The sequence below is a fragment of the Megalobrama amblycephala genome, linkage group LG17 (genome assembly GCF_018812025.1).
Source record: "Megalobrama amblycephala isolate DHTTF-2021 linkage group LG17, ASM1881202v1, whole genome shotgun sequence".
Classification (NCBI taxonomy): Eukaryota; Metazoa; Chordata; class Actinopteri; order Cypriniformes; family Xenocyprididae; genus Megalobrama; species Megalobrama amblycephala.
The window spans coordinates 6,192,119-6,218,659 of record NC_063060.1 but is presented as its reverse complement, the minus strand read 5'-3'; the positions used below and the strand labels follow the sequence as shown (position 1 = coordinate 6,218,659).

General features: G+C 35.4%; 1 protein-coding gene across 1 annotated transcript in view; it reads left to right on the top strand.

Moving 5' to 3' along the window:
- The window catches only part of svilb (supervillin b), a 55,278-nt gene extending 28,787 nt beyond the window's left edge, over window positions 1-26,491 (top strand). Inside the window, 25 exon segments of the mRNA XM_048163832.1 lie at window positions 1,952-2,087; window positions 4,779-4,823; window positions 7,350-7,430; window positions 8,305-8,449; window positions 8,996-9,030; window positions 9,032-9,092; window positions 9,207-9,287; window positions 9,510-9,690; window positions 9,934-10,106; window positions 11,199-11,354; window positions 11,655-11,791; window positions 11,891-12,038; window positions 12,129-12,274; window positions 12,896-13,071; window positions 13,188-13,335; window positions 14,101-14,398; window positions 15,959-16,113; window positions 16,199-16,304; window positions 16,733-16,940; window positions 17,544-17,677; window positions 18,178-18,333; window positions 18,415-18,558; window positions 18,692-18,816; window positions 20,432-20,587; window positions 25,596-26,491. Coding sequence (XP_048019789.1) covers window positions 1,952-2,087; window positions 4,779-4,823; window positions 7,350-7,430; window positions 8,305-8,449; window positions 8,996-9,030; window positions 9,032-9,092; window positions 9,207-9,287; window positions 9,510-9,690; window positions 9,934-10,106; window positions 11,199-11,354; window positions 11,655-11,791; window positions 11,891-12,038; window positions 12,129-12,274; window positions 12,896-13,071; window positions 13,188-13,335; window positions 14,101-14,398; window positions 15,959-16,113; window positions 16,199-16,304; window positions 16,733-16,940; window positions 17,544-17,677; window positions 18,178-18,333; window positions 18,415-18,558; window positions 18,692-18,816; window positions 20,432-20,587; window positions 25,596-25,682 — 3,418 coding nt within the window. The 3' untranslated portion in view covers window positions 25,683-26,491.
- The last annotated feature ends 50 nt before the right edge of the window (window positions 26,492-26,541 follow it).

Sequence of the window (26,541 nt, the reverse complement as noted above, 5' to 3'; positions counted from 1 at the left end):
TTGATTGTCATCGAGGAGGTAGATATAGACAATGTGAAGCTGCCGTCACGCCGCGTTTAGGTCTAATCTGGGTTTGTTTATATTGCGCTGCCTTTCTGCTAGTGAAGTTAGGGCAGATTTTTTGATTTTCTGTCGCGATTGTGAAAAATGTTACCATTGTAGATCACTTATGCTGAATCGAGAATTGCAACAGGAGCTCACATCATCGTTCAGGGAAAAAACTGGACGGTGTAATACAATTGTTGCCTTTTATATGTGTAAAAACACATTATTAAGGGAAGCAGGCTGAGGAGGTGATGGGAAGACGGCGTATATCAAATCTAATAATGTCACTGATTTAAACCACTCCCTATCACTCAATAAAATAATCACATAGCTGAGTGTTTTTGAAAGTGTTGTCTTTGTTGTTGAATCGACTTCTGTCAGCTTGTTAAACATTTATTTATTTGGACATTTTCTACCATATGATGGCTGAAGCAGCAGCGCGGGACACTGTTCTCATGGTAACCAGATCAACATTGTGTAAACGATATAAACACCTTCTGGGTTCTCGATTTTATCGTTTTGAGCAACCATAAATGACGCAAAACATAAAAATGTTTAGTTTTTGATAGGATTCCTATATAGAAAAATCACTCCCTGCCCTCCAGACTCATTCACGCTGCTGCTGTGACGTCATGTGCAAACAACCTATTGCGTTCCAAGGGCCAAAAAAATTGTGGGGTAAAATCCCGGGCAACAGTGTAAAAGTAGCCCAATTTGGCTTCAGACTTGGCAACACTGTTGTCTGGCATACAGATAATCCCATTTACAGTGATTCAGACAAAATATGACATATTCACATAAAACAGTCAGTTCCCATAAAGAAATTGTTTTTTAATTTAGTAAATAAATAAACATTTTTTAAAAATTACTTTCCAGGTCTCGACAATAGCCATTGGTACATATTATTTACCAAACTTATCACTGACCACAAAGTCATAAATATAATTTATTACAAATATAAATGCTTTCAGTACTTTTCATTCTTACCATTTGGAGTCGGTAGGATTTAAAAAAAAATATTTTTGAAAGAAGTCTCTTATGCTCACCAAGGCTGTTCTTTTAAATTGTAAAAACTATTTAAAATTTTACAGTATTTTTGGTCAAATTAATGCATTTTTTAATTTTAATATATTTTAAAGTTTAATTTATTCCTGTGATAAGCACATGATTCTTCAGAAATCATTCTAATATGCTGATTTGCTGCTCAAGAAACGTTTCTTATTATTATCAATGTTGGAAACAGTTGCTTCATATTTTGGTGGAAACTATGATGCTTCAGGATTCTTTGATGAATAGAAAGGAATTGTTTTAAATAGAAATCATTTGTAATGTTATAAATATAAATCTCCTTGAATAAAAATTAATTTCTATCAAAAAAAAAAAAAAAAAATCTTACTGTCCCCAAACTCTTGAACAGTGTAATATACTGTATATATTGTTTTTAGCTAGAAAGCAAGATTTGTATGTGTCAGGATTAGCTTTGAAAGGTCGCATAATAGCATGTTAAAAGCTCACTCGTGGCATATTGTGGTGTAAGGAACAATGGCACATGCATTGGAGTGTGTTGATGTTTCAGGGTGACTGGAGCTGTTCTCCTTCTGTCTTGTCTTATAAATGAAATTGGGTCATCTCTGCTCTCCACGAGCGCTGATAATGCGGACAGCACTATTTTAGTACTCCAGCCTTCCCCACAGGGCAGGATGAAATGAGTATAGAGAGAACAAACCATGACAAAGTAGTATGAGAAAGCTGAATTGTGAAGAATTATTTATGCTGTAGTATTTGGTGTGATTTCTGAATGATCCCTTCAATCTTCATTTCTTGCATTTTATACAGTAGATCTGCATGATTTTTGCATCTACAATGTTCAAGATGGAGTGAAGCGTTTGACACTTTTCTTTCTCAGGTTAGCCATGTTGAAGAAGAGTGGAGAGGAAGATTGGAAAAACAGGATAAACAAGAAACAGGAAGTTGTACAGGAAGTGGTGTCTGTAAGCGAGAAGAGTAGTCAAATAGTGGAGGAGCAAGGCTTTAAGAAAAAGGTAAGAATATGTTGCCTCTCAACATCAAATATAGAAATGCATTACAGGTTTTATATAGTCATGAGAGTATTACAACAGTCTCCACCCCTCTACCCACTTTTGGTCTATCCGCATTCCTGGACGTGAAAAGTGCCAAGAAATAGCACTTAAGTTCAAGTACTATGTCAAAAATGTTACTTATTTAAAATACTCAAGTAAAAGTAACTACCCAAAACAAAACTTGGAAGTAAAACTGTATTTACATGCAATTGTGCTTTATTTAAATGTAAATTTTTTTCTTAGCTTTTTAAATTGACTTTTGACACAGTAGAGATTTTAAAGGTCCCGTTCTTCGTGATCCCATGTTTCAAACTTTAGTTAGTGTGTAATGTTGTTGTTAGAGTATAAATAAAATCTGTAAAATTTTAAAGCTCAAAGTTCAATGCCAAGCGAGATATTTTATTTAACAGAAGTCGCCTACATCGAACGGCCAGTTTGGACTACATCCCTCTACTTCCTTCTTTAATGACGTCACTAAAACAGTTTTTTGACTAACCTCCGCCCACAGGAATACACGAGTTGCGTTTGTAGAGTGTGTTTGTCGCCATGTCGTCGAAACGCTGTTATTTTCATCCCGCAGTCCAATCACCGGGTCTGATTCCGGCTCAAATTGATAGGGTAAAATTAAAGACATGTTTACAATAACACTGAGCGCATGCATCTCCACGTTATGGTAAGAGGCGTGACTTTTCCGGGCATGGTGCTCTCAGAGCTGTCGAATCACAACACAGGAACCGCTGGCACAATCAGAACTCTTTAAGTATTTCTGAAGGAGGGACTTCATAGAACAAGGAAGTCATCAGCCCCGTTTTTATGACAGTGGAAACAGCGGTATACAGATAAGTAAATTATGTGAAAAATACTGTGTTTTTTTACACGCGAAACATGAACACATGTTATATTGCACACTATAAACACAATCAAAGCTTCAGAAAACCATGAAAAACGGGACCTTTAACATTTTATAAATTTTTATGCAAAATCTCCATAGATAAACCTGTCAAAAATCATTGTTTTCTCATTAACAATTATGACAGTTGTTGTTCTTACTATTATTATTATTATTATTATGATTATTGGTGAACTAAATTCTGCCTTATCAGTATTATTACACTCAAATCAATTCTATTGGCTGTTTAAATAAAAGGAATAAAAGGAAAGTTAACCTTATGTGAGCATGCTTGATTGGCTTGTTAGGATTGGCTCTCATTAGGATTAGGAACAATACTATTTTAATCAAGTGCTTGAGATAAGCTGTAAGTCCACATGATGTATTATTATATGTACTTTAAATTGTCTACATGAAATGTAATTGTTTCCTTGTAAATGTACAAGTATCCAATTTTTACAGAACTTTAAGATACAGATTTTCCAAAATAATACTTAAAGGTGCCCTAGAATTTAAAATTGAATTTACCTTGGCATAGTTAAATAATTAGAGTTCTGTACATTGAAATGACATACAGTGAGTCGCAAACACCATTGTTTCCTCCTCCTTATGTAAATTTGATTCGTGCAAAAGACCACTGAAAAACAGGCGAATCTCAACATAACACCGACTGTGACGCAACAGTTGGGATCATTAATATGTATGACCCCATCTTTTGCATATGCCAGCCCATGTTCAAGGCATTAGACAAGCCAGCATTAACGTCTGGAGCTGCACAGCCTCTGCACAACTCATTCAGAATCAAATGCAAATATCCGCAAAATAAATACCATACTTGCATGATCTGATATGCTGCATCATGAACACTTTGTAAAGATCCATTTTAAACTTTGTTTATGCAATGTATTATAGAGTTGCAAGCTTGGGGGCGGGGATCGCGAGCATTTAAAGGGGACACGCACAGAATCGGCACATGTTTAATTATGCCCAAAAATGGGCAGTTAAAACATTGTATAATAAAAAATCTATGGGATATTTTGAGCTGAAACTTCAGATACATTCTGGGGACACCTTAGACTTATATTACATCTTTTGAAAAAGGGTTCTAGGGAACCTTTAAAATCCTCCTCCAGTCAATCATTTTCTCTTAAAACTCATCTTTGATAATCAAAATTACATTTTTAAATGTTTTGTCCTGTGAAAATAATTTCTTCATGCCTTAAAATAGCTTGAAAGCAACTCTACTCTTGCTTCATTTAGTATACATGGTCACATGAATATGCAAATTAGTCCCCACCTCCACACTCCACTTAAATGTCTAGCATATTTAAAAATTCACCCTTTGTGTTCCACAGAAAAAAGAAAGATGATGCTGAGTAAATGATGGTAATTTTCATTTTTGGAGAACTATTCCTAATACAAACTGTGAATCAGATGTGTTATTCTAATTTGTGAATAGTAACACATTCATTTACTGTCGCAGGCAAAGCTGTGAATTGATTGCCTAGACCTGAAACCTGTACTTTATACAGTCTGATGAGTCATATCACAGAGAGGTGTTCACTGAGTTTTATATAGCAACATGTGCGTTCCTGAGTTATTGTGATTTTCTCAATTCAGCAAGTGCAAAGGTTAAAGTAAACTGTTTTCAGTTTATCCAAAGATAAAGGCCAAGTCCTTTCCAGTTTTTCATGTACCATTATTTCTCTATAGTCTTAGTTTTTTGTCCCTCACACACACAAATGCATCTCCTGTGTGTTTAGGATGAGACTGTTATCACTGAATTCACATCATCTGAGCAGCTCTGGGTAAGCGCCAGCATCTATGGCTGTCCTAGACAATTTTGGCTTTAGCTGCAAGATGATTGGCTGACCTGCTAGTGGAAACTGCAATTTGATTGGCTAGGGCTGACACGCTGCTTGCTTTATCTTCTAAATTAACCATATTTTGCATTTTCAGTTGGTAGCACTTTACAATAAAGTTTCATTTGTTAAAGGTGCCTCAGTCAGAATCAAATACTCACATAATCCGATGTATGCATGCAGCATGCATGACGAACACTTTGTAAAGATCCATTTTGAGGGTTATATTAGCTGTGTGAACTTTGTTTATGCAATGATAGAGTCGAGAGCTCGGGAGGGGGCGGAGAGCGCGAGCAATTAAAGGGGCCGCAGCCTGAATCAGCGCATTTATAATGATGCCCCAAAATAGGCAGTTAAAAAAATTAATTAAAAAAAATCTGTGGGGTATTTTGAGCTGAAACTTCACAGACACATTCAGGGGACACCTTAGACTTATATTACATCTTGTAAAAAAACGTTCAAAGGCACCTTTAACATTAGTTAACATGAACTAACAATGAACAATGGTACTACAGCATTTATTAATCTTTGTTAAATTTCTAAATACATTTTGAATTAGTACAGTTGCATCTGTTAACATGTTACTGCACTATAAATTAACATGAACAATGAAGAATTGTATTTTTATTAGCATTAAAATTTTATAAATGAATAATAAAATATTTGTTTTGAATAATAAAAAATACATTGCTTATTGCCAGTTCATGTTAGCTAATGCATTAACTGTTAACAAATATAGTAAACTAATATTTGCTTCTCTTTAAAATGTTACTGCTGTTGAAATGTTAGGAACATGCTGTAATAAATTCACTTAAAGCGATAGTTCACCCAAAAATGATAATTCTGTCATCATTTACTCACCCTCAAGTTGTTCCAAACCTGTATGAATTTCTGGTAACACTTTAGTTTAGCGTCCATTTCTCACTATTAACTAGTTGCTTATTACCTTGCATATTACTAGGATATTGGCAGTTTATTAATACTTATAAAGCACATATTAATGCCTTATTCTACATTACTGTATTCTACATCTTACAAACTATTAATAAGGAGTAAATTAGGGTTTATTGAGGCAAAATCCATAGTTAATAGTTATTTAATAGTGAGAACTGGACCCTAAACTAAAGTGTGGCTGAATTTCTTTCTTCTGCTGAACACAAAAGAAGATATTTTGAAGAATGTCTGTAACCAAACAGTTGATGGACCCCACTGGCTTCCATAGTAATTTTTTTTCATACTATGGAAGCCAGTGGGATCCATCAATTGGTTGACCATATTCTTCAAAATATCATCTTTTCTGTTCATCAGAATAAAGAAATTCATACAAGTTTGGAACAACTTGGGGGTGAGTAAATGATGACAGAATTTTCATTTTTAGGTGAACTATACCTTTAATCTTATAAATGACTCCTCATTATACTGCCATTATAGATCTTTTGCTTCTCTTGTTTGTCTTGCACTACATAAGATGTGTCCAAGTCAAAATCTAACATGTTTTTTTTAGAATGAAATGTCTTGCTGTTCTAGATGGACTAGATCAGTAGTTCTCAATTAATGAGTCAAACTCAAAAATGGGTGGCAGGTCTGTACTGACAGCAAAACAGTCAGAAGGAGGAATGCAAAATGTGAATTATAAAAAGTAGCTGACCAAAAACATGAAACAATTATTATATATAGACACCAAAATGGTCTGTGTAAGTTATCATGTTAAAACATTTGATGTATTTTGAGCCTATGTAGTTCATATTAAACTTTTTAGATTTCATGGGTACATTTAAATTACATACAAAACTTTACTTTTTCAAAGAGTCCCGTCTCAGTGACAACTGTTGTACCTTTTTACTGGGACTCTTTGAAAAAGTAAAGCTTTGTATGTAATTTAAATGTACTTTTCTTCCTTATTGTGATGTAAATCCAAGCAAAACTGCTTCTCAAACAAGAAAAATGTTGATTTTGATCTTGATTTTGTTCATGAGGAAATAATTGGGTCATTGTGGTTTGCTATTGGTCGATTTCATGTGATAAATCATTCATAATATATATAGGGATGTTCCATAAAATATTAAGAGTTGTCAATTTTAATTTCATGGTGACTTTACTCTTAAAGGTTACATATTACTATCTTAAAGGTACATATTAGTCCCTTTTGAAGGGGAAGTGCTTCAGTCACAGCTTTTGTCCCTGTTTTCTGAGAGTGTACGATAAATAGTGGTGCTATTTTAGTTGCCATTTGATGTCTAAAAAAATCTGCAAAATCTGTGTCCTGATGTGAAACCAGTTGAGAACCACTGGTCCAGACTCGGAGATGTTGCATCTTTTCCTTTGGTTTTTTATCATCATTCATTCTCCATCATCTCTGAGTTATTTTAATCTTCCATCACTATCTACGCCCTGGAATCATTTGTCTCTTGCTCTTTCATTCACTCTTGTTTTCTATCTACTTCATGTTTCGTCCTTCTCCTCTGTCTGTAGGAGCCTGTCTTTTCCTCCACCTACTCTCCTCCTCCTCTCCCATCTACCCCAAAATGCCAATATGTAGAACATCAAGGCCAGGTAAGAGAGATCTTGTGCATTTTGGAAACATTTCATTTCTAACATAACTCTACAAAAAGTATGAATTTTGAAGTTTGCCTATGCATTCATCCTTCTGCCACCAGATGATCTGGGTGTATTAGTCTAGAATTTTTGGTAGATCATTGTTTTGAGATAGGAGTTGCTTTTTCTTGCTGCTTTAAGTGAATCTAGTTCATAATTTATGTATGTATCTATGTATGTATTTATGTATGTATTTATGTATGTATGTATGCATTCATTCATTCATTCATTCATTCATTCATTCATTCATTCAAACTAGAAAACAAAGATTCAAAAATACTTAACATATCCCTGCTTTAATACACCAGCAGTAAAAAATGGTTTTCATTTAGTTTATGAAGGATTCTTATTATTAGTTTGCATAATTTATCCTTTAATTCACTGTGAATGATAGTAAAAAACGCTTATTTCTCTGACAGAAACAGGCAGCTCAGTTAAATTTACTCTAGATATACTCAGTCAAGTCAAGTCACCTTTATTTATATAGCGCTTTTTACAATGCAGATTGTGAGGGCAAATGCATTCATTAAATGGGTGTTGGCAGCATAAATGCATAAATCTAATTTAGATGGAAATGCAGAGCACTTTGAGTAAGGATTACTGCATGTTTGTCTCTTGCTGTTGAATGACAAATTTCAGTATGAACAGCAAAGAGGATAGTCATATTCAAATGTTTTGTAAATGCTTTTGACAGTTTGCTGATGACCTGGTGAATGCTCGTATGATTTATCCTTACATGGTCTGTTCTGGATGTCCAAGTCGTTGGTCTTCCCTTGCTATAAATTTATCAAGATGATCTATAGCCATCATCCATTTTGTCTCATCTAATCAGAAACTTGAAGAGGGGGAGGGGCAGATGTCCATTGAAGAGAGGAAACATATGATCTCGACGCGAGAGGAGGCGTGGCAGAGCACAGGGAAGGGCGTGGCCAATGACTCGGCCCAGTACACGGTGGCTGCCAGGATGGTGAAAAAAGGTTAGAATGTGCAAACAAGTGTACAGGTTATTAAATACTCTATTATTTTATTATTACAGGATACAAATATTATGGAATACTAAAAGAAATCTAATACATTTTCATGGCCTAAAACCAAATAAAAACACATGTATAATAATAAAATAATAAATTACTAAACATTTTAAATGTTTTGAAACTACATTGATTAAAAAAAAACAAAAACATTTGTTACATGGCTACTTATAAAAAAAAAAAAAAGTCATTTATTTAAAAATTAGGGCTGTCAAGTGATTCAAATTGTTAATCTAATTAATTACACAATGTACGATTAATTAATCACAAATTAATCACACATCAAATTTGGCTGAGAAATTACGCACCAAAAGATAATTTAAAGTCATTATTGTGTTAAATGAGAAAAGCATCAAATACAGTAAAATATAAACAAAATATTTTAAAAATCTAAACTATAAAAATACTGTTATTATTATTAAATGACTGATTTGTGTGTATCTGTGTGTGTGTGTGTGTGTGTGTGTGTGTGTGTGTGTGTGTGTGTCTCAGGCCTGGCTGCTTCCTCTGCAGTGATCAGCCCGAATTCTGTCTCCAGTCTCTGCTAAACTGAAGAGCAGTGTGCCGGCTATTTCTAAACCACAGGAAGGTACATTAGACAAACACTCACTACATGAAAGAAGATATTCTTCTTTAGAAAGTCACAAAGTTTGGAAATGTTGTTGTGCCATAATAACTGGGGCAAAAAACTGATGTGCTGCAGAAATTGAGGCCAGAGCAGAAATGGAGTCTGATAAGAAGTTGGAAAAGCTGGAGACGTTTCTGGGGCGTTTGAACAGTAAAGGTGAGTTGATTGATGCAAGATCTGCTCAGTTTCTTGTCCTTTTTTGCAGGAGGATGTTATGAGCCCATTATAGAGGTCAGAGTAAAAAAAGATTATTGCATCATTTGTGTATTTAAAAAGAGAAGCTTCTCATTATTTCAATTGCTGTCACAGTGTCCTAATAATGTACCTTATATTGAAGCAATCTCTCTCTCATTTTCTTGTTTCCATCCTTCCTCTCAGTATCAGGTTTGCAGGAGACGACTCTGACGGTGACAGAAAAGGCAGTGAAGGAAGTGATGCGATTGGATGATGAGGTCTTTTCAAAATTTTACCGCCACATGACAGATATTCCCCGCAGCATGAGTAGCAGAATGCATCTGGATGAGGACTTTGATGCCATCTTTGGAAAACAAACACCAATGTAATTTGTGTGCTTCTTTAATAGGCTATACATACAGTACAAGCATGTACATTTATTTTTATATTTAAAAAATATTATATTTAAATATTTCATTTAATTTTTTAATTTTTATATTTATTTATATTTTTTTTACAAAGCATATTGTAGCTTTTCTGGTGCATTAAGCTTTTTTTAAAGAGGCATTGAAATATTTGACATTGAAAGACTTGGTCGTCTGACTTTTGGCCTTTCTTTGGCTTCCAGGTTGACATCGGCGATGGTGCAGCACAAGCGGGCTGTTCGTCCCTCTCGTAATGTCCAGGCATCCAGGAACCCCTTAAAGATTCTCGCTGCAAGAGAAGACATCCGGCAGGAGTACACAGAGCAGAGACTGAACGTCGGGCAGCTGGAGAGCAAGAGAATTAAACAGGAGAAAAGTGAGTCCACGAGCAATGAATAGAAATGTGCTTCAGTTCAGTGTTATTATTAACTAAACCTATTAAAAATATGTTCAGCAATTGAAATAAATCTGAAATAAGATTTTTATATATATATATATATATATATATATATATATATATATATATATATATATATATATATATATAATAGTACTAAAATGACTAAAGCTGGTATAAAAATAAACCTAAATAAAAATATATCTAAAAACAAATGACAAAAGCACATAACAAAATGACTAAAATGGAATCAAAATGAAAACAGAAAATATAAAAATAAAAGAGAATTCAAAATATAAAAGTATACAGATAATACTACAATAACACAGCTTCTTTTGTGTGTGATTGTACATGTTTTTTTTTATTGAGAACAACATATAAACAATGGAAGTGGCAGTTATAACACAAGAATGAAAGAAAAAGAAAAAAGAGGCATAACTAGTCAAAATAAATCAAATATCTAAGGAAAAGATTAAAGAACTTACATATGTTAGTTTTTAAAGACTGCGAAGTAAGTGACTTAAGTGAACTCAAAATACTGCTGTAAGTCAGCAAGAACATACAAATTGGTTTCTGCTTAAAATGTGCATTTTTGTAAATAAAATTGTCTGCATGAAACTGAAAGTTGCGAGTCTTTTCTTTCCTATTGTGACTTATATCCGAGTGAAATGGCTTCTGAAACGAGAAACATGTAGCGCAGGATTTAATTTCGTCCTTTGGGAATTGATTGGATCATAGGAAATTGGGCATTGCTAATTAAATGGAGGCCAATCTGATTGCCAGTTTGCAGTCAGTTGTGGAGGATATTTAGTCCCGCCCTCCTCCGAGAGATACATCATGAAGAGAAAAATGTAATTTTGAGTGGGAGGGGTGGTTAGCGTTTTTGATTAAATATTTTGAGGGCATATATAAAAAAAAAAAAAAAAAAAGCACTGCAACATGCAGTTAAAAATAAGAATTGTCCATATTGATTTCATGGTCACTTTATTATAAGAAGTTTAATAAAATATATATTGTTTTTCTATTGTAATAATGTGTTTTTTTGTTTTTGTTTTTTTACACGTTTTCCAGTGAGCAAGAGCTCCAGTTTGTCAGATGCAGCCCTGGCTGGTTTGGCCAGTAAAGAAAGCTACAGCAGCGTGAGTCTGCGCAGTGTCAGCATCTCAGAGCAGATGACCAATAACAGCGCAGCTCCCTACAAAAAACTCATGCTCATGCAGGTCAAAGGTCAGTCTGTAACACTCTAACCAGGCACAATGTGATAAAGTGATGTTTGGAATAAGCTGCATAGCCCCGGCCACATTGAAATCCTATGGGTCCAAACATCAGATGTGTTCTGATTGGCTTCACAAAGCCTATCACTTTCAGTGAAGACAGAAAAAGCATTACTTTTGGTTAGAATATTGCAAAACACCCACAAGATGGATGGATTATGATATAAATAGTAATATAGTGATATGTCACTGCAGTAGTATGAGTTTTTGATTGTTTGTGTGTGTTAAACTGTACATGCATCATGTTCCCCAGGTCGACGGCATGTCCAGACTAGACTAGTGGAGCCCAGAGTGTCCTCTCTGAACAGCGGTGACTGTTTTCTACTGGTTACACCTGAACACTGTTTCGTATGGATTGGAGAGTTTGCAAATGTTATTGAAAGAGCCAAGGTATGACCTGACTGATGCTCTGACATCTTACCCACATTATTCTTCATATGATCATGTAGCGCTCTACATCACTGCTATATTGTTCCACTTGACATCCAGGCATCAGAACTGGCCACTTTCATCCAGCTGAACCATGACCTTGGTTGTCGAGCAGTGCTAGTGGAGACGATTGAAGAAGGAGTCAATGCACAAAGCCCCGCAGCTGCAGAGTTCTGGAAGATCCTGGGAGGACCAGCCAGCTACCAAAGTACATACCCTGAAATCAAAATAGACACCATTTATGTGCCATTATCTGAAATTAATACTATTTTTCCCTCTATGTGTGTAATGATCACAGCGGCTGGATCTCCAGACGAGGATGAGATGTTTGAAAGTGCCATTGTGGAGACAAACTGTATCTTCCGTCTGGTGGATGATAAACTGCTTCCCGATGATGATTTCTGGGGGAAAGTGCCTCGTAGTTCACTGTTGGGATCTAAAGAGGTCAGAAAACAATATTTTTTTGAGGTTTTAGATATTGTATAAATATATATAATCTTCATACATTATTTATTATTGCATAAATATGAAATAGTTTAATATTCTTTGCATTTTGTGGTAACTGATACATTTGCAATTATAATTTATTTTATATAATTAGGTGAATTAAACATTTAGTACATTCTCAAATCTATTTTGCATATTTTATTTAATTAAAAATAAAGCTTTCCCCCATTTAAGACAACCAGATTTTCATCTGAATATATGTGGATATGCGTTTACACTGGCTCTAAACAATCTGATAAAAAATGATCTGACACACGTTAGTTATTTTGAATTAACATCTGTACATTATTTTATGTTTGCATTGACACTGTGGTTAAATATGAAATAGTTTAACATTCTTCGACTTTTGCGGTAACTGTATTTTATCATTGATTTATTTATTTAAATGGGTCAATTAAACATTCAGGGGTTTTTATACTCTTCTATTTTGCATATTTTATTATATTTAATAATAATAACTTTTTCCCCATTTAGTACAACCACATTTTCATCAGAATAAATGTGAAATAATATATAATATATTATCTATATTTGTTTTTCTTGTCTCTGTCTCTGTAGGTGATAGTATTTGATTTTGGTAGTGAAGTGTACGTATGGCATGGAAAAGAGGTCACACTGCCACAGAGGAAGGTGGCGTTTCAGTTGGCCAAGCATCTTTGGAACGGGACCTTTGATTATACCAACTGTGACATCAACCCTCTGGACCCTGGAGGACACAACACACTCATACCAAGGTAGTTTCACGCATTTCCACTAGATTACTTTAATTATCCACTCAAATTTGAGAATCATCTGATAGCTTGTGGAACTTTATAGTCTGTGTAAAGTTGTGGGTGTGGTTATTTTTTAGGAAAGGTCAGGGTCGTCCAGACTGGGCCATATTTGGCAGACTGACTGAACATAATGAAACAAGTCTGTTTAAAGAGAAGTTCCTGGACTGGAAAGATGTTTCCAGACTGTCACCTAAAAATGTCATCGAACATCCATTCCAGCAGAAGGTGGGTGGCTGTGTGTATCTGTTTTTAGCACAATAAAAAGCTGCTAAAGAGAAAGGAAAAAATCTTTTGACCTTCATTATTAAGGATGGGAATTGAGAGGAATGTAATGATTATGATTCCCACCCCATGCATAATTGGTTCTAAACTTACAATACCATTCAAAAGTTAGAGCTTGTTACTATTTTTTTTCATGTTTTTGAAAGAAGTCTCTTATGCTCACCAAGGTTGCATTTATTTAATTAAAAATACATTAAAAAGTAATTCTGTTAAATAATATTTTAATTTAAAATAATTGTTTTTCTATTTTAATAAATTTTAAAATATAAAATATGCTGATTTGCATTATCGATGTTGAAATCAGTTGTGCTGCTTAATATTTTTTGTGTAAACTGAACATTTTTAGGCGGCTTTGATGAATAGAAATGTCAAAAGAACAGCATTTATTTGAAATAGAAATATTTTGCAATATTAAAAATGCATTTTCTTTCTCTTTTGATTAATTTAATGCATCCTTACTGAGTAAAAGTATTAATTTCTTACAAAATAAAAGTCTTACTTAGCCGAAACTTTTGAACGATAGTGTATATAACAAAGAAAACCAAACTAAAATATTAAACAGTACAATATTTTTTAGTGTTGTAGTGAAAAAGAATGATTTCCAGCTGTTCCTTTCGAACAGAACACAACTTTTTCTGTCCCTATTTTTCATTATTGTTTTTGTGCTTCTCTTTCTCTTCGTTCAATCCCTCTTGCTGCCCATCTTAGGAGTCTCCGGGCTCAGATTCTCGTTCTGAGTTCCGGGCGTACAGCGCCTCTCTGATGCTGCCAGTCCTGCAGTCGCCCATCAGCACGATTCTGGACGGTCAGGACGTGGGTCGTGGGCACGGTCCGGTGGAGAACGGCTTGGACGACTGCCTGCGGTCTCTGGAGATCAGCACTGTTGCCGTTGATGTCTGGCACATCCTGGAGTTTGACTACAGCCGACTGCCCAAGCAGAGCATTGGCCAGTTTCACGAGGGAGATGCTTATGTGGTGAAATGGAAGTACATGGTGAGCGCCGCAGGTCAGTAACTGCACCGGGACTAATGAGCTGGGATTTGTGTCAGCATTCAAATGCTGTAGGGTTTTATGTCTGTGTACATTGTACAGTAAAATATAGCTCTGTTTGCTTATTGGAATTGTAAGGTGTTGATTAATTGCTTTAATGGAAAAGTGTAATGGCCTATAAACATGCTTGTATTATGAAAATTATACAGGATTTTACCAGTCTCATTCTTAAATATATATATTAAACATCAAATATTGTGTATACCAACATTATATAAAATTAAATTATATTAAATATATATATATATATATATATATATATATATATATATATATATATACATATATATATATATATATATATATATATATATATATATATATATATATATACATACATACAGTCCAAAAGTTTGGAACCACTAAGATTTTTAATGTTTTTAAAAGAAGTTTCGTCTGCTCACCAAGGCTACACTTATTTAATTAAAAATACAGTAAAAAACAGTAATATTGTGAAATATTATTACAATTTATAATAACTGTGTACTATTTAAATATATTTGACAAAGTAATTTATTCCTGTGATGCAAAGCTGAATTTTCAGCATCGTTACTCCAGTCTTCAGTGTCACATGATCCTTCAGAAATCATTCTATTATGCTGATTTGCTGCTCAATAAACATTTATGATTATTTTCAATGTTGAAAACAGTTGTGTACTTTTTTTTCAGGATTCCTTGATGAATAGAAAGTTCAAAAGAACAGCATTTATCTGAAATACAAAGCTTCTGTAGCATTATACACTACCATTCAAAAGTTTGGGGTCAGTAAGAATTTTTATTTTTATTTTTTTGAAAAGAAATTAAAGAAATGAATACTTTTATTCAGCAAGGATGCATTAAATCAATCAAAAGTGGCAGTAAAGACATTTATAATGTTACAAAAGATTAGATTTCAGATAAACACTGTTCTTTTGAACTTTCTATTCATCAAATAATCCTGAAAAAAAATATTGTACACAAATATTTTGTACAATTGTACACATTAAATGTTTCTTGAGCAGCAGATCAGCATATTAGAATGATTTCTGAAGGATCATGTGACACTGAAGACTGGAGTAATGATGCTGAAAATTCAGCTTTGCCATCACAGGAATAAATTACTTTGTGAAATATATTCAAATAGAAAACAGTTATTTTAAATTGTAATAATATTTCACAATATTACTGTTTTTTACTGTATTTTTAATTCAATAAATGTAGCCTTGGTGAGCAGACGAAACTTCTTTTAAAAACATTAAAAATCTTAGTGGTTCCAAACTTTTGGCCTGTACTGTACATATATTTTATTGTGCTGTTGCACATTTTTGTTTTAGTATGGACAGAAAAAAATACTTTTTTTAATAAAAATATTGCTATAATACTTGGTTAGGACTGAAGCTATATAGCAAGTGGACTTCAGGAAAAACTAAAATATTACAGAAGTATACAATACGCCGCCTTTAAACTCATGCACTAGTATACAAATGTTTCTCGCTTCTCTAATTGTGTGTCATTGGATGTTTGTGTCCGTGTGCAGTGGGCAGCAGACAGAAGCCAGACCAGGTGCGCAGTGCGGGTCCCGGTAGGGAGAAGTGCTGCTATTTCTTCTGGCAGGGCAGAAACTCTACGGTCAGTGAGAAAGGAACATCTGCGCTCATGACTGTTGAGCTGGACGAAGAGAGAGGAGCACAGGTAGGACGAGATGCTGGACTTAATGCTTTGACTGCTTTCCGCTTCTGTCTTTCTCTCGCTCACTGCTGCTGTGACTCGTATTCAGATGCAGGTCCAGCAGGGGAAGGAGCCGCCCTGTTTTCTGCAATGTTTCAATGGCGGGATGGTCGTGCATTCTGGGAAGAGAGAAGAAGATGAGGAGAACATTCAGAGTAAGTTTTTGGGTGTTTTAGGATTGGAAGACTGCCTAATATTTTTGAAGTACTGTACATCATGCATACTATACATTGTATGTGCATTTTTTTTTTTTTTTGTATACATGGATTACCCAAAATGTGCAAATATGACCAGAGCACATAGTGTATCCCATAATGCAGTGTACTTGACTTGACCTTCTATTTCGCCATGCCATGTGTGACACAAAGCAATTATCTCTGTCTACATTCATCATTTATTCAGACTGTTCATGTTTTTGCACAATATTGGTTTTCCATATATACCTTGCTTGCATATATGTAATGAGCTCATGTGAAAAAAATATAGTAATTTTTGTTTCAAGTACTATTATTATTAAACATAGTATGCTGTGAAAACTGTAAACCAGCATATTAATATTGGACTGTTTGACCATCTCTTTCAGATGATTGGCGTCTATACTGTACACGTGGTGAGATACCTGTTGAGGGCCACCTGCTGGAAGTGGCTTGTCACTGCAGCAGTTTGCGATCTCGCACATCAATGGTCCTTCTGAGCATCAACAAAGCCCTCATCTACCTGTGGCATGGCTGCAAAACACAAACACACACACGGCATGTAGCTCGAACCGCCGCAGACAAGATCAAAGAACAGTGAGTCTTTCACGCACAAAAATCTTTGTAAAAAATGTAACACGTGAACAAGGATGCATTAAATTGCTCCAGAGTGACAGTAAAGACATTTATAGTGTTACAAAAGTTTCAAATAAATGCTGTACTTTCTGTTCATCAAAGAATCCTGGAAAAAATGTATCACTGTTTCCACAAAAAGATTAAGCAGCACAACTGCTTTCAGCATTGATACTAATAAGAAATGGTTCTTGAGCAGCAAATCAGCATATTAGAATGATTTCTGAAGGATCATGTGACACTGAAGACTGGAGTAATGATGCTGAAAATTCAGCTTTGCATCACGGGAGTAAATTACATTTTAAAATATATTCAAATAGGAACTCGTTATTTTAAATTGTACTAATATTTCACAATATTGCTGTTTTTACTTTATTTCTGATCAAATAAATGCATCCTCTGTGAGCATAAGAGACTGAAAACTATTAAAATATCTTACTGACCCCTAACTTTTAATGGTGGTGTAAATTAAATCTATTAACCAATGATATAATGTCTTCTTGATGTCATATTTAGCATTACAGTAAGTTTTTATGATTGTAATCTGACTCATATTTGTGTTCAAAGACGACCGCTGGAGGCTGGACTTCACAGCAGCTGTAATGTGACCATTCATGAATGTGAGGAAGGAGGCGAGCCAGTGGAATTCTGGGAAGCATTAGGCAGGAAGGATCGTAAGGCCTATGACTGCATGCTGCAAGGTAAAACACACAATGGAGAGTGGGAAGGAGACTTGCATGATTTTGCAAGTTTGCTATCTGTTTATATTTCCCTCGCTACAATATAATTCCGAAAATAATCCATCTCCAACATAACGTAAGTTCAAATGGAAGCATAAGAAAAGAATGCTTTGATAAATCATAATTATTACCCAATAAGCCATAATTATCAGATTAAAAAGTCACAATTATGACATTAAAAGTCAAAATTGACAAAAAAATATTTTGACTTGTCATAAATTCGTCTTTTATGTCATAATTGTGACTTTTATATTGCACAGTTATGATTTACAAAGCATTTTTTTTTATTTGGTGGAAATGGGCTTCCATATGTTTACAAGCCATAATGCAAATGCATATTATAAGAATTCATAGTTTTCCATCATTCAGACTTTATACAAGATTTTACCAGAAAGACCTTTTTTTTTCTCAGGTTCAAATTTTTTCAGTGTTTTTATTTCTATCTTTCTCTCTCTTTGTAGACCCTGGCAAGTTTAACTTCACTCCGCGTCTGTTCCAGCTCAGTAGTTCTTCGGGTGAGTTTGTAGCGCAGGAGTTTTTCAACCCATCCAGAGCTGCAGACCTTGTTTGTTCCCTGCCGTTCCTACAGGAGGATCTGTACTCTGCCCCGCAACCAGGTAAAAAAAGAAATTATACACTTGAACTCTTAGAAAGGAAACAATGAGTCACAAATGATGCATGTTTTCTTCTCTTTCCAGCTCTGTTCCTAGTGGATAACTATCATGAAGTTTACCTGTGGCAGGGCTGGTGGCCGCAGGACACAGAAAGCACCGGCTCTGCCCGCATCCGCTGGGACTCAGACAGAAAGTGCGCTATGGAAACCGTGTTGCAGTACTGCAGAGGTGATTGACAGCCTTATTAGCCAGCAAATCAGAAGCGTGTATCTGAACTAGCACCTTTAATGATGTATATGCTTCTTCAGATGTGGTTTCTGTTCAGTTTATGCTGTGTATACTGATGCCTCTATTTGTCTAGCAGAGAAGAACGAGAAGAAGCCTCAGAAGTCGTACCTGATCCATGCTGGACTGGAGCCTCTGACCTTCACAAACATGTTCCCCAGCTGGGAGCACAGGGAGGACATTGCTGAAATCACAGAGAGGGTGAGACACTGACATCAAGTCAAGTTACCTTTATTTATATAGCTCTTTATACAATACAGCTTATTTCAAAGCAGCTTTACAGGGATAAACAGGGAAATAATGATTTGATGATGCAAACAGATCAATTTTGCTATAAAGCAGCTCTAAAAAGAAAATGGTGTCATTGTTCAGCTGAGGTCAGTTCAGTGTTGATTCAGCTTCGTTCAATGACTGTGTAAAGTTCATCAAATATGAAAAAAGATCAATTCAGCTATGAAGCAGCTCTGTAGAAAACAGTGATGTGTGTCAGTGCAGTCATATCAATAATATTGCTGAATAGTATGTGCCACCAACTAAGCAAACCAGAGGCGATAGATATTTTTATAGCTCCATTTCTTTCTTTAGCTCTGTTCCAAACCCTAGTAAGTTTTCTAACTAGACAGTGTTTAAGGCTTCATCGACACACTCCTGATATGATGGTTGTTCCAGCAGGCAGGAAAAATATATAGTTTTGAACAGTGGTTCTTAACCTTTTTGACTCCAAGCTTTCCTCCACCTCTTCTGTCAGTGTCAACAACAATAGAGGGTATCGACCATTAAGACTGCGGTCACGCCCACTGAGTGGCAAAAGACTGAGTGGCAGCATTAGTTTCAGCCGCAAAAAACACACAAAACACATCCAAAACGGGAAAGAGCTTTGCGACTGACTGTACAAATAGCTTTGACACAAAATCTGAGGTATATTTTTACAGACTGCTGAAAGCAAAAGAAGCAAATAGGTCGCTGCAATTCACAAAAACAACTGGACTCCAGGCAAAGAAACATGGATTTGCAGTTATCATTTTGTGTCAGAATGTTGGATTTGGGGGTAAAATCATACCCTATATATTGTATTGTTATATATTGTGTTGACAACTCATAAATTAAATATTTACCATCTTATATTCTGCATAACTGGGTTTTTAAATAAACACTGACAAAACCTATACAAGTTTTAGGGCTGGACGACATGACGATATATAACATTGATATAAGTGATTACTCGGATTTAAACCTACCTATATTGTAGTTATATAAAATATTCACAGGCAGATTTGCTTTATGTATTTCCCCGGTGTCGAAATCAGGCACATATAAATGTCAGGAAACACGACTCCTGGCTGCATGTCAATATCCATGGATTAGGTTTATTTGACATGTCATAAGGAACACTTTCAAGCCCAACCTTTAGTGTAATCGTTTGTTTTACTCGCGTTTTCACAGTTTCCCCTATTAAATCCAGTCATGCTGCAGGTTATTTTGCCACTCAGTCCAGCTGAGGGAGCACGTTCTGGCGGGAAAGTGACGTCTATGCATACCCTCTATATTTGAAGGCTTCATGATTTTTGGCAACATTTGTTCATTATTTAATGGATAAGCATTTTAAAAACTATTTTGAACTCAAACTACCCCTTAAAATATTTCAGAGATTGGCTAGAAACACACACACACACAAAAGTACAGTATATTCATTATAAAAACTTCCAATTTGGTTTACGATTCAAAGCCTTTGTTTACTTGTGATAAAATTCTGAAGCATTTATTTGCAGTTGTGTGATAGTAGTGGCATTGATATATTGTGTTTGTGTGTGTGCAGGAGGCAGAGGTGTGTAACCAGATCATTCTCGTGGAGGATGTTTTGGCTCGACTCTGTCAGAGCACTTATCCTCTAGCAATGCTGCAAACCCGTCCCCTTCCACACGGCGTCGACCCTCTGAGACTCGAGATGTACCTGACCGATGAGGACTTTGAGGTGAGGCCAAACGCTAATATGAGAGAGATTGCCTGTACAGACTTGGATTTGTATAAAAATATAAAACCATTGCAAAAATGTCCACATCCCTGAATCTTTTTTTCATGTCAGTACAGAACAACGTAACTGCAGCGTTGAGCAGCAGATGCTCTATTGATTTTTATTTATGAATCCAGATTTCAAAACAGTAATTCAATGTATGTGGGAAAAAATGACAAATGACTAATTAAAGGTGCAATATGTAAGATTTCTGTCAGCTAGAGGTCGTTAGAGGTCTATTCAAAACAAAGGCGTAGCTTGATGACAGCAAGTTTGAGCACAGAATCTTGGGACATGTGGTCTTCACCTCACAGCCGGTGGAAACAATCGGAATAGGACTCAGGAAGAAATCATGTTCATGGATGAGATTAATAAAATGGTCCCACTTTATATTAAAGGCAGGGTAGGCAAAAAAATGTATAAAAAACTTTTTTTCAAAATTTGTTTAAACTTTATTTATATATCAATACATAATTAAAATGTAAGTACTCTGAAAAAGAAAGTATAAAAATCGAGTGTCTGTAGACCTCTCACGACTGTTTTAAAGACAGCTCATTATTTCCATTCACTCCACCCCCTCCCTTCTGGGCTCCTTCCAAAGCCACGCCCCCAAAACGCATGAACGTGTGACTCCGACCACTGAGCTGGAAGACGCATTATTTACCTGAGACGAGCGGAGAGGAAGGAGCACGGCATGTAGTGACATCATGTCAGAATCACATGTAATAAAATAACTTATAATTATGAAGATAAACAACAAGATGTATTTTAGTACTCACTATCAAGCTAGCATTTATATTGGTAAAGTTTAAAATATATATTTTTTGATTCGCTAACGAGCTATCTATAAGGCAAAGCTTAAAACAGGTTGCATGATACACGTTTTTCCATTACCATCATTTACACTGTGATGAAGATGAATTTCGTGTAAGATTCATAACATATACGTTGTTCTAAGATCAACAGAGTAACATACACTAAATATCAACTCACAACTGCATTGCAGACACAAAATAATAACACACACATACAACAAAGTGTGTACGACACACACAGATACAAGATAAAGACATCAGTAAACATAGGTAGAGAATATAAAAACAAAACAAAGGCGAAAAAAAAACGTGCAGGTAAACTTACAGGTGAACATGGTAAAAGAGTTAGACAGAGGGTAAAATTATGCACAATTCAACACTATAGCTATCATTATTTATCGTCTCTACTACGGCTCGCTAAGTAATGTTATGTTAGCTATATTACGCAGCTACGTGTGCTAATGACACATGCTTCATGAAAAAATAAACAAAAAAATATGTATGATCAAAATACAAAAAGAAAGATTTACCTGTCCAGCAGAAATAAAGCCATCAAGGAGTCACTTTTCAGCCCCTTGAGTTCCCTCAGTTCTCGCCATCGCTGGAAGCCACGCCGATATTAACTCGCGTTTTATTTCTTTGTTTATCCAAAGACTTTTTGTTCATTGCCTTTTCTTGTACTGTTACTGTCTTCCTTTTTTTGCCTGGTTTGCCTTCACTAACTGCATAGGCCGATACTGTGAATTTAGCTTGCTGTTTCTCTGCCATTGTTTTGGTATTCCTAGGATCCATGCCTCTTGGATTCCCCAAATCAAACGTGCGCGCGCAAGTGGGCAGGTCATGTGTGGCAAAAGGGTGGTTGCCATGGTTGCGAGAGAGTGACAGCCGCCTAAGCCAATCCTATGTTTCGTCCCGGATGGAAATAATGAGCTGTGTTTAATACAGATTAAACGGTCTAGAGTCACTCGATTTTTATACTCTTTTTATCAGAGTTCTTACATTTTAATTATGCATGTATATATATAGAAAGTTTAAACAAATTTGGAACAAAATTTCTTACCTACCCTGCCTTTAAGTGGCCTTAACTACTATGTACTTACATTTAAATGAATCATTTGATACAATGCACTTATTGTGTACGTACATGTTTTTACATTGTACTTATATTTTAAAAAACACCTGCATGTAATTACATCTGTAATTAATTTCTGTAAATACATTTATAATTACACTGTTGACCCATCCCTTACACCTTAACCCCACCCTTAAACCTACCCATACCACCAAACCTGTCCCTAACCTTACCCATTTAGGATATTGTAAGTACTCAAGTGAACAAAATATATAACACTGGCCTAGTGGTTTTTGGATATTTTACTGCAAAAATCGTACATATTGCACCTTTAACCAGTCATGTCAACCCTAAAAAATGTATGCTCACAAGATTAATTCTGTTTAAGCCAGTTTTAATTGCTATATTGAATTTTCAGTTCTGTTTATCCTTTAAGTTCTATTGGTAAATTGAATTTGTTGAGTAGGTTTGCTCAGCCTATGAATGGCTTGCTTAACGTATGACGTGACTAGATACTAAGAATTGAATGTTTTGCCGTTTTAGGCGGGGTTGTAGGGAAATCTGAGTAGGTAAGTATCTCTGATATGGACTGATGTCACAGGGATCGATTGTTTCTATGCTAACAACTTAAACACATTTTCCTGACAGCCTCACTTTTATGCTTCGTCTTCCTCCCTGTGTCTTTCTCACTTTGGGCAACTCTTTTTGTCTAGCTGAATCCAGGAGAGCTCTTTGCCACCCACATTAAATCACACAAGCACTCATGCATGCACACAAACACAATGTAAACAGGTTTCCTCACAAGCTATTTTTTTTTCCACGAATTGTTTACACATTTCTGGGAATATTTTCCTGAGAGCACGGTGTCCTAACTAGGTGTGACATGATAAGCAAGCAATAAATGATATCTCTTCCATGTCAGTGTCACACAGATAGCGATTTGCTATGATAAAGCAACCAGAAGTCAGTGAGTTTCGGCTGTTTAAGGAGACCAGAGACATTTGGCCAATGCAGCAATTATTATATTTGATTAAAATTATCAGTTGCAAATAAAACCGTTAACTCTGATAAAATCTAAACATTTTTATTTTTGATAGGACTGCATTTTGTCCACACTGAGTTTTCATGAAATCTTTCTGTGGTCTCAATTTAATATAGATGATCACAGTTCATTTCCATGTGAAGTCTGCCGTTGGTTGGCAAACAAGTGGTAAGGCTTCTGACACATACCATTGGTTTAATATGTTGCTCAGTCCATAACTGGCTTGCTTAAAGTTGTCTCTGCAGTCTGCACATTGTACCCTGCAAATAGAAAGTATTTTTAGACAACATATAATTTTTAATCTATGTTTCTGCACAAGCAGCAAGAAGATTAGCTCCACTCCACCTACAGTGAATTTGCATTGCTCCAAAGTCCCACTCTATTTATATGTATATGAACGTCAAATTTTTTCCTTTTGACCGATTTATGTTTCGTTTTGCCTTACGTGGGCAGAAAAAGTGACTTTGCGCTGGAAACACAAAGCGCCTGGTTAGGACACAGTGCTACTTTAACCCTTTCCTCTTGGCTTTTCTGCAAATTTAAGATTCTTTGTCCACATGTACACTACTGTTTAAAATAGTTGGGTCAGTAAGATTTTTTTTTTTTAAAAAGCAGTTAAAACTTTTATTTAGTAAAGACACATTAAATTGCTCAAAAATGACAGCAAAGACTTTTATGATGTTACAGAAGATTTTGATTTCAAATAAATTGTTCTTTTAAAACATTCTATAAATCAAAGAATCCTTAAAATGAATGATTTCCACAAAAATGTATACTGTTTTCAACATTGTTGATAATAATACATGTTCTTGAGCTCTAAATCAGCATATTAGATTGATTTGTGAAGGATCATGTGACACTGAAGACTGGAGTAATGGCTGCATTATAATGCATTACCATGAAAACGGTACTTTGAAAACTTTTAGCAGGCTCAATTTTTATGGTATCAACTTCATATTTGAAATACAGCATAGTTGCAGCATTGACTTTGATGATCTGAAATGATCTGCGTGTCGTCTTTAAAAAGAGACCAACCTTAGGTCTGTATTCCAAAGCATTCATGAATTACAGTGATTTAAGTTCAGATTTATGCTCCAAAAAAGGTGAGCATTTACAGGTTAAAGTGTTAAATTCTGTCATTATTTACCCTCCCTCATCTTGTTCCAAACCCATAAGACTTTCGATCATCTTTGGAACTCAAATGAAGAGATTTTAAATAATCTTAGAGATGCCTGTCCCTCCATTGACAGTCTACGCAACTACCAATTTGATGCTTCAAAAAGTTCATAAAGAGATCATACAGATTAAATTTAGGCTTTTATTTACAGAAGCTCAACCATACTTGCTTGACGCATGAGAACAAACCTCATTGGTTCCTCATTGCGGGAGCTTAAACGTACTGCATAACATGAGAATGAATCTCATTGGTTCTTGCTGCGTGACACACAAGAATGAACTTCATTGGTTCTCGCACATCTAGCAAACATGCTTGAGCTTCTGTTTACCACAATTGATGTGTGAGTTAATGAATGTTTATATGAATGAAAGCCTTAATTCATTCTGTTCATCATATAAAGCGATCGTGTCTCTTCAGAATATTCGGACTGAACTGCTCAGTTCATTAGTTTTACAATATCTTTATGAACTTTTTAAAGCATCAAAGTAGTGGTTGCGTAGACTGAACAGAACTGGTGGGACAGAAATCTCAGATTTCATTAAAAATATCTTTTTGTTCTGAAGATGAATGAAATTCTGACAGGTGTGGAATGACATGACGGTGAGTAAATGACAGAATTTTCATTTTTTGGGTGAATGAAGCCTTTAAACCAGAAAACATTTCTTAAATTGTAGTAATAATTTCTTAATATTACTGTTTTTGCTGTATTTTTTTGAACAAATAAATGAAGCCAAATCAAAAAACTTTTAAAAATATTTTAAAAATCTTAACGGCTCCAACATTTTGAACAGTAAGTGTATTTATATTTATATTCCTGTGTGTTTCTCTCCCTTCCCTCACTGCAGTATTTTCTGTGTTTTCAGAGAGTGTTAGACATGAAGAGAGAAGAGTTTGACGTTCTACCCGGATGGAAGCAAGTGAACCTAAAGAAAGCCAAAGGACTCTTTTAAAAACCTGACGAAAATCATCACGGTGACAGAATTATCACTGTCCACTTCCTCCATGACCACCGGTTCTGCGGTCACCTCGGCATTTTGACCTCTTTCGGTTAATGGAGGTGTTTGTTCACTAAAAGCAGGGTAAACGGTCAGGTCAAAGGTCACTTTAGGATCTACAGATGCACCTGCTGTGGCGTCCACTTTTGATGTATCTATTAAGTCTGTGGAGGTGATGTCTGTGTGTGTCTCCTCATCATGTTCATGTACAACGATTTGCAGTCTGTGAGCAGTGCGTAACATCTAAAACAAGTGTTTATCTCTTGAAGTACGTGGAATCAAACCGTTCGCTCACCTTTCCACCTGGTCTGATCTGCAATGTGTTTTTGTTGTTACGTGTACGTTTGATAAGTCTGCTGAAAAATTGGAAATTGTATAAACTTTGTAGCAAACAAAGAAACGGCAGAAAATCCTGTGTGATCGCTCTTAATGTTGTCATATGTCTTAGGATATTCCTTTTTGATTCGAGGGGAGTTTACATGCCGCGTCTGTATTTTTTGTGTGTTCTTCTCGTGTGAATGGCTGTTGCTTGTGGTGGTGATGCTCTCTTCTTCCTGAGGTGTGAGGGACGTCATGTTTGTTTGTATTCGGACAGCATGGAGTAATGAAAAGACGAGAGAAAGAAAAGATATTAATTTAAATGTACAGTATAGTGCCTTGCTTTTGTGTACAGTTTCTATACCAAACACACACTAGTCTGCATTTCAGAGACTTTCTTTGTGATAAAAGAAATAGTGAATAAAGAAAGCATATTAAAAACAAAATTCTCTAATGTCTTGTATAACTTTTCACTGATTTTAAGGACAACATGAGA